The following is a 9,510-nucleotide window of genomic DNA, read 5'->3' on the forward strand; positions in this document are numbered from 1 at the left end:
TGTGTGTGTGTGTGTGTGTGTGTGTGTGTAGTATTATAAATCCCCTTACAGTAACAAATAGATCAATTCTTCTTTTTTTTAAAACCTGTAAAATGTTTCTGGTAAAAATAAAATAATAATTAAAAAATATATAAGTTATCTGCATATAATATAATGTAATAATATATGGGCACCACTTTAAAGTAAGACTCCCCATATAGATGGCTAATAAATAGTTTATTGGTATGTTATTAATTCCTCTATAAACACTTTATAAATCAATAATAATTGTTTACTACGTATTAATTAAGGGTGACAGTGCGACAAAACTGACCAGTTTCTTGCCCAATAGTATTACCCATATATTTCATCTAGAGTTGTTATTTTAAATATGTCAGACTAAGTTGTAAAACCACTAAGCATGTGTAAACCTAATTTTTTTAATTAAATAATATTAGTTGGCGATACTTATAATGCAGTGATAAAGTACAATATGTATTATATCCCAAAAAAATATAAAACCTTTAAATAAATAAACAACTTTATTAATGCATAATAAACAGTTATTATTTTTTTTTATAAAGGAATGTCTATAAACTATTTATTAGCTATCTATAAGGGGAGCCTTATTGTAAAGTGGTACCTGAATATGCAATATTAACTTGGTCAGTCAAAATATTAAAACATTAAATAATTCAAGGTCTAGTGTTTCTTGACACCTTTTATGCCAAAGTTTTTAACAAAATCAAGTTATGCTGAAAGGAGATGGTGTTGTAGTCATTTTGATCAAAACTTGTAAACACTGCTATGAACAGTTTTATGCATTATTGTAAAATCCCACAAAATGTATTACCGCTTCAAAAAGGTTGTTGAGGACAAATTTAAGACCACAGCAATGTGCTTAACATCTGTAAAGTGCACTGTTACAGCCATTTTTATGTTTTCTAATATCAGTTGACTGCGGCAGCCATCTTGAATTGAGTTGAATTTAAAATGTAATCAGTTGAACATATCCATTGATTATCCTGATGCATGCTCAGTTGATTACTTTCCAAAAGTTGCAATGAATGTCAGTTCAGTGGTTCATGAGATATTTTGCTAGCAGACAGGGTTGACTATAACAGTTAATGGCAAAGTTAAAAAAAAAACAGATCTAACAAGTTCTAATATTTCTCAAAGTCCTGGACATTATTCTCACCTGGATATACTTTAAATTAGCTGAACTGTAGCCAGTTTGTGTTTGCTGGGGTTGCTTAGCTGTGGCAGCCATCTTGAATAGAAGTAACTCCAAACGTTACTCATTTGTAAATGTGCTGTTTGAGAATTTGTCTTGTGCTTCATTATATTGTTTGCAAACAGACGACTATAGATTATGAATGAAAAAAAAAACACTATCAGCTTTTATGTTGTAACAATGTGTTTTATAGATGTCAGTGATCACGGTTTAAAAGGCTGAGTGTGCGTTTTCTTTGGTCATTATCTGGATTTTTCACAATTACTAAATTGTGCAATCGAGTCAGCACAGATTTGCACCACCCTGACACAGTCTCAACTTGTGTTGGCCTGAATGTGTTCCAGCCCAGGTGATGTGACCCTGTTCTGGGCTCCACAAGGCCAAGCTTGACTGGAGTGAATTGATTCGTGGGGATTAGAGATTAAGACTTCCCTGTCCGCTTTGGTGAAGTAAATCTGGGGGATTATGATGTCAACAGCCTATGGCTGCTAGAGAGGAAATTGAATTGTGAGGACCAGGAGCACCGATGGTGCAGGATTACAGCATAGTTAGTGAGAAATTGGAGATGAGAGTCCATGTCTGTGCCTTTCTGATGATCAGGAAAACCTCCACGGGAAACCATTTACTGCCTTTGGAAAGTAGAAATTGCTTACATGACAGAACAGAATCTGAGTGCATGTCTGTGATGTTGACCGAGGGATAAGAAGATTTCTGTGGTCCAGTAATCCTGCTCTGGTCTGGCCTGTGAAGCATCAGGTGGTGAGTACTTTAAGTGCAACAGGGAACACTTTGACATTTAGTAGGTTGATAGGAACATCTAGTTTTACATCTGGAGTCAACACAGAGGAGGACAACTAGCTGGAAGTTGAAACCACAGATATAAAAACTGTTGGACTGGTCAAGATAAAAACATGTTCCCATTCTAACTTGTGTTGTTGCATGTCTTGGTTTCCTTAAGCCGTCTGTGGCTGTGACCACTCCGTCTGCTCCTGCTGTCACATTCACAAAAGTCCCTAAAAGCAGCAGGATGAAGGTGAAATGGACACATCTGGGTTTGGTCTTCTTCCTCACTTTGTCACTGGTGATGACAGGCTGCTTCTTCTGGCAATACCAGCTGCCAAAGGTTCTGCCAGGTAAGATGATTCCAGATGTTGTCAGGTGATAAATGTCACTGTGTGGCGCTTTGGCCAATAAAACATGTACCATCCGCATCTTGAACCTAGTCATCTTCATCTTGGATGATTTTTAAATGACCTTTAAAAATGTTTTATTTCTTGGTTTCTTTGAAAAAAGCTTTGCACTGGAGTTAAAGTATAACCAGTTTTATTTGTTAATCTGAAGGAAAATTAGCGCTGCAATCAGATTTGTTGTGGAATTTTGATGTTGATTCTGATGATGCAGCGTTTTCATGTGCAAACATGTTTTCTTGAGATTCACACTGAGTGGTCTGACTTGAAGTAGCTTCACTAAACACATCTTAAGGAAAATTTGCCTAAAATGAAAGGCTAGAATATGAAAGTAGTATAAAAATACAGCATTTCCTAAAAATAATGTGAAATAAAATCGTTATTTTGCAGCCAAATTATCCATTTGAATAAACATTTACTCTCAAACTACTGGTATGTGAAATTTTGAGTTATTTTATTAACCTTTATTTAACCAGGCGAATCCCATTGAGATCACAGATCTCGTTTGCAGGGGAGGCCTGAAGGCAGACTAACGTATGTTTTTAGTCTGTTATGAAATTCATCTAATTTTACACTTGATACACTTTATTTTTTAGCAACTTTAACCTCTTCGTCCATCCTGTCTGTCCTCACAGAACTCAGATTGTACTCATTCTGTGGTTATCATTCTCAGCAGAGTGAGTCATCTATTGCTATTGTCCAGAAAATTATTTACTAAGATTATAATTTGAGCGCAAGATTGCATTTTTTTCCCTTTATCAAATTAAAAAAACAACAACTAGAGATTGTTTTATTGAGGTTTATACATTTTGCCTGACTTACTGATAGTGTGACATTCCACCGCAGTTTTATTACAGCATCTCTGTCTTGAGCTTGAGAACACATTTATTTTTTGTTTTGCTCATTTTTTAGCTAAAAATGTAGTTTTACATTGATTCTCAAAGACCTTTTATTTGGTTCTGTTAATTAGTTTTCATCTGAGCTTTCAAACTTATTGCATCAGGTTGTTTGTGCGTCTAGATTAAATACTATCACTGAATTAAGAGATTACTTAAAGGCAGTTTGAGATGCTGAGATTAGACTCCTGAATCTCTGCCTCCTTTGGAAGTTTAAATAAAGTGGAATTTACCTCCTGGGTAGCATCCAGCTTCCACTATAAAATGTAAAACTTGGACATAGTGAGCTAATTTTGAGGGTAAATAAATCCTGTTTTTGTCCTGAATCAGATATTTTTTCTGACAGAAACACACCTCACCACTAATTTACACGTCTATAAGTTACAGATTATGCTGATAAGGATTCAGTGTCCCTTTTCTGTAGCTTATTAATTTATTTTTGACGTTTTGCCACAGTCTTGTGCTGAGACGTTTGTCAAACTGGTCCAGATTGGTGAAACTCTGCACAGCAGAGAGGAACAACTAATATTCAATGTATTGTATGAGTTTAATGAAACTAACAGGACTGAAACAAGGACTCTCAGGGTTTCAAACAGGTTTCAAGTTTAGACAAATGTTGCTTCTATGAGATATTTTTTCCTTGTTTGTTTTGATTTTTGCAGCAACAATTGGTCTAAAATTACACAATTGCCATGACAACCGATGCGTCATTTAACAGCAATTTGGAAACGTCCGTCTGTGGGAAAGAACAATCAGCAACAAAACTATTTCTCCCTCTTTATTTTATAATTGAGAACATATTCACATTCTTTCTTACTTGTGATCTAGTAGGACTTTCTAAAAAGTAACAAAAATATATATTTTTAAGTGAATGATGTAGCAACTGATGAGAATTTGCTCGAAATGTCAAAAAGTAAAAACTTGCTGATGCAACATGACATGATCTGAGTCAGTGCAGTGACTTAACACTATTCTTCGGATAGAAATGGGTTACTGGACGACTAAAGGTTTGGCAGAATCAAAACAAATATGACTTCATCAAGAAATATATTTTCTCTATTCAGTATAAACCAATTGTACAGACAGTACAAGGTTCAAACAAAGAGCAGGCTGGGATATGCCTGAGATAACTTCTGTCGTGACTTGGAGCTGTATAAATACGAGTTGAATTTAACTGAGTTCATATAAAACGAGTGCAATCTATCACTTCTCGTTATCAGGAATGTCTCTTTAAATAGAGCACGTACCAGTTTGAACCAAGTACAGAAATCGCATAGCACATCAATGACATGCATGCTGGGAAGTTGTTTTACAGTCTAAAAACTATGTTTACATAAATAATAGTTGTTTGCAATAAAAAGTCAAATGGTACCCTGACGCTACAAAGAGATACATAAAATTATGAAATTATCTGTGTTCACAGCATGAGTAGGTTCAGTGCATTAATATCAGCGGTACGCAACACATCATGTCTGACTGTAAACTCAAGAGAGGACAGAGAAAACTAATAAACCTCCAAATTGATCAGTTACGCCACATTATCCCTGCTTTTGTGTTCGACATACGATGTTTACTCAAATATCATTAAAAAAATAATAAATCTAAAGCCATGTCTCCTGAGGAGGGCGGCACGGTGGCACAGCAGGTAAAGCTGTTGCCTCTCATTGAGAAGGTCACTGGTTCAAATCTCAGCCCGGGGTCTTTCTGGGTGGAGTTTCCATGTTCTCTCCGTGCATGCGTGGACTTCCTCCAGGTACTCCGGTTTCCTCCCACAGACCAAAAACATGCATGTTAGGCTGATTGGTAACTCTAAATTGTCTCTAGGTGTGAGTGAGAGAGTGAATGGTTGTTTGTCTCGTTTGTCTCTATGTGTCCCTGTGATGGACTGGAGACCTGTCCAGGGTGTCCCCGCCTCTCACACACTGACTGGTGGACATGGGCACCAGTGACCCCCGTGACCCAAAAAGGAAGATGCGAGTAAAAATAATGGATGGATGTGTCCTGAGGCTTCAGCTGCTTTTATTTCGTTTAATCTCTTTTCTCATTTCTCATCAATCAACCAGACGAAGAGTTGGGTCACAACACCAAATCAGAGATGATGTGTCCTCGCTTCCCAGAGCCTCTCCCACTGGAGCATCCTATTCCCAGTCTGAAAGAAGCCCTGGAAAAGGTGAGAAAAGTTAATCATACACAGACAAGCCTGAAGCGCTTTTCCATCCCGCCCACTCAAGACCGAGTAAATTTAGAGGCAGTGCTGATAATCCTTCTCACCAAATGTCGTCTCAATTGACAGAAGGAGATTAAAGACATAGAGGATGAAAATAAACAGTCCATCTGAGCTAAAGGTTGGATTTTTTTATTTTTTTTACACAGGAATAAGCACTTTAGCAACAACATCAAATAATACAGAAGAGTATTTCTACATTATTCGTAAGAGCATGGCTACACTAAACGTAGGTACATGTATAAATACTGGCATCAAATGTGGCTGTTTCACACATGAGTACACGTGTGCTATTTAAAATTTAATTACACTCAAAATGCATCAGTTCATCTCGAAAATCAACAAGCAGGTAGAGCTTATTTGGTGGAATAAGGTGCATTTTATAGACAAAATGTTTATTTTATTAACAGATTCATGCCTCTGTTTGCAAGTCATAGTCAGAGGAAGAAATCGTGGAATTAGAAGAAAAGAGCAGACTGATTTTCCTAAATGTTTCCTCAAGTGTTCATCTGCTGAAACAGAAAATAACCTGAAGCTTTCTTTGTCTCCTGCAGGTAGATGTTCTGCTTCGGCAGAGCATCAGCCCCGTCAGCCTTCCTGCTATGTCTGCCATTGTTATCCTGAACGATACGGTTCTGTGGACCGGAAACTTTGGAAAAAGAAACGCCAGTGACCCTTTCGCAGGACCACCCAATGAGTACACAATCTACAGGTTAGGACTGAGCAGCATGTAGATTTTGATTTTTGTCACAATAATATTGAAGTGTAAACTATAATAACCTTTTTTTTTTTTTTTTTTTTTTGCTACTTGCTTTATGACTTTATCTGGGATTTACATCCGGTGTGATAACTGGTTCACTGGCCAGTATTTTGAAGACAAGTTTTTGTTTTGTTCAATTTTTTTTACACATTATTGACACAAAAGGAAATTCAGTCAAGTTTAATTTTAGAGCTCAATCATATTCTATTTAGCTAAAATTGATTAGGTAATATGGATTCAATCCAAGCAAAAATAGGTAAAAACAAAAGCAAAATGACTATAAAGTTTAAATATTACACTTGTTGGAGTATTGTAAAAATTTAGGATGCACTTTTCTGAATGAGCACTGACCTTTTGAATGGGTCTGGGTAATCTGTGTGTTTTCAACATCAGCCGGGGGCTCTGAATCACATCCAGTGTGATCGATAACCAGTAAACAAGAAGCACAGTAGTGAGCTGCACACAGTGGTACCCAAACAATAATCCAGCTTGTTGTACTGTACTTTTTTAATTTTCAATTTCTCTCTTTGTGCCTCAAAACCACCTCTGACTTTTATACAAGCAGGGATACTGTTTTTAGGACTGGGATGTTGAGATGCAACAGAAATTAGACCTGCAAGCAGTTATTATGGGGTCCAAGCTACTTAACACACAGTCTCATCCCCAGAACTTCAACTTTGTGTACAACAAATTTGATATTTGACAAGGAGAAGGTAAAAGGTTTAAATAATGACCTAACTCAGCAGCTTTTATTTTATTTATTTATTTATTTAATTGCCAAAGCCTTAATTAACTTTCTTCTTTAAGCTTTTCCATTTTCATGGGTCTCCACACCCTCCTCCATCTCACTCTGTCCTCACTCCAAACCATCTCAGTCTGAACTTTATCTCCCAATCCTTCAACCTGTGTACTATGTGACTCAGTATGCAGGGGACGTAGCAATAAAACTTTGCAACTTGCGGGTTAGAAGGTAGATGAACAAAAGCAATGTCTCCAAATATATCACCCCTTACAGGTGAACATGTCTGAGTGTTGTTCTCTGTCGTACTCACATGCCATAGTTACTACCATGTAATTATCATATCAGTGCTACTTGTTGTTTGGGCTGCAGCATGACTTATTTAAGGAATAAAAATCTAATAACAATTAAAAAAACAGAAGAGTTTCAATAGGGTTCCATGTTTGGCTGGATGCATGGAATTGTGGCTGCTTTGCAGAGCATTCCCCTGCAACACTGGACCCCTAATAAAAGGCTCACAGGCCATTTCTGAGCAATTTTGTGACTGTATTGTCCAGCAAAGGACATTAACGTTGTAACTCAGCAATGTTTGAGTAGGTGGTACGGAAAAGTATCATCCTTTAAGTTTGAATAATTTTATGCTGATTTTCTAGTATAATTGCAGCATTTGCTACTGGCTAAAAATAAATAATAAGAAAAATTAAAAAAAATTGCCAGTGGCTAGTGGACAGAATGCAGGTGTTTCCCCATCCTTTAGGTCTGAACATTGCCCAAGTTGAATACTTGGATTTTTGTGTTTACATATGCTCAAGTATAAGTCTGGCCCCTGCAAAACTGTCTGAATGATACAGACTTTAATCTGGAGAAATCTTTGTTTCTGTTGTCCCCTAAAACTGTATCAATGATCAAACAGAGATTAGGTAAAAAAAAAAGGTTGTGAAAAAAAAGTTCATAACTATTAAATCACTGTCTGTGTGATTCAGAGGTGCAAAGTTGGATGACTTAAAAATAAAAGGGGGGGTGTAAAAACATCCATCCATCCATCCATTTTCTTTACCCGCTTATTCCATTTTGGGTCACAGGGGTCGCTGGTGCCCATGTCCAGCAATCACTGTGCGAGGGGCGGGGACACCCTGGACTGGTCTCCAGTCCATCACAGGGACACATAGAGACAAACGAGACAAACAACCATTCACTCTCTCATTCACACCTAGGGACAATTTAGAGTTACCAATCAGCCTAACATGCATGTTTTTGGTCTGTGGGAGGAAACCGGAGCACCCGGAGAAACCCACGCATGCACAGAGAGAACATGCAAACTCCACCCAGAAAGGCCCCTGGACCGGGGTTTGAACCAGGGACCTGCTCACTGAGAGGCAGCAGCTCTTCCAGTTGCGCCACCGTGCTGCGGGGTAAAAACAATTAAAGTTATATGACTTTCAATCCCCAAACGGATCAGGCTTTACGCTGAAAAAAGCTTAGTTTAATAAAACTTTATTAGACAAATAAATTCCTATAGCCTAAACTCTACTGCTCAGCATTATAATAAAAAGGTTATTTCAGAAACCATGGACGTACCCTTATAAACTTAAAGACAAGACAAATGGTTATTTGCTGATATTTTGACTTCTCAAAAACCTTTTAACAGGTATTTGTACTGTATACACCTGAGACTGGTTGTGTTTAAATAAAAAGTGACAAAACTTTAAAGGTACTCACAGCAAAGCATGAAATCGAACAAAATAAATTATCCTAATCCAGGAGCGGCTAATCCTAGTCCGCATGTTTTAGATGTTACTGTTCCCAACCTGGTCTTTGAAGAACATCATCCTGCATGTTTTTGTTGTTTTCCTGCTTTGAAAAACCTGATTCGAACAGATGGGTGAGTAACAGGTTTCTGCAGAACTTGAGGATGAAATTAGATCACTGAATCCGGTGTGTTGGAGCAGTGAAACAAATAAAACATGAACGATAGTGGCCCTCAAGGAAAAGGATTGGGTATCCCTGTCATAAACTACCTAATTTAGAGTTTTCTCCAGCAGTTTTCAGTCATATCGATGTGCAGTTTCTGAACTGTAGGTCCACATTCACTGTAAATTAAGCACCCTGCTGAATCTTCCACAAACAACATGGAGTCTTGAATCATTAAACTGGGTATAGTCTGTGTAGGTAAACAAACGTGGTACAATCAGATATGGTAGATATTTGGAGAAGACATGTAGGTGGAATTGTAAGAGAGAAATTGTTAAATGCATAACAGACAACGAATCAAAGAATTGGACAACAGTAATGAATAATTTACCGCATGGCGGTGGAGCGACATAAAGACAGAGCTCAGCGTTCAAACACAACCAGCTTTTACAAAACTAGTGATGACAAAACTGCTAGACTAGTGCGTTTAATCTTTGATTTATTTTCAGTCTCTTTGGCTGTTTCTGAAGGTAAATGTAGAGCCCTGAAAATATGTTAAGAACGTGATAGTATTCAATTC

At 37.3% G+C, this 9,510-nt stretch overlaps 1 protein-coding gene across 2 annotated transcripts in view; it reads left to right on the plus strand.

Annotated features, from left to right (window-relative positions):
- The window catches only part of lactbl1b (lactamase, beta-like 1b), a 22,773-nt gene that overhangs the window by 6,623 nt on the left and 6,640 nt on the right, over positions 1-9,510 (plus strand). Inside the window, exons 1-4 of one of the 2 annotated variants that reach the window (XM_037679174.1) lie at positions 1,941-1,972; positions 2,172-2,346; positions 5,360-5,466; positions 6,075-6,232. In XM_037679174.1, coding sequence (XP_037535102.1) covers positions 2,241-2,346; positions 5,360-5,466; positions 6,075-6,232 — 371 coding nt within the window. In that variant the 5' untranslated portion in view covers positions 1,941-1,972; positions 2,172-2,240. Of the gene's footprint in view, positions 1-1,940; positions 1,973-2,171; positions 2,347-5,359; positions 5,467-6,074; positions 6,233-9,510 lie in introns of those variants that run through there. The other variant, XM_037679175.1, reaches the window with a different exon arrangement.

This window comes from Nematolebias whitei, chromosome 7 (genome assembly GCF_014905685.2).
Source record: "Nematolebias whitei isolate Nwh7 chromosome 7, NemWhi1, whole genome shotgun sequence".
Taxonomy (NCBI): Eukaryota; Metazoa; Chordata; class Actinopteri; order Cyprinodontiformes; family Rivulidae; genus Nematolebias; species Nematolebias whitei.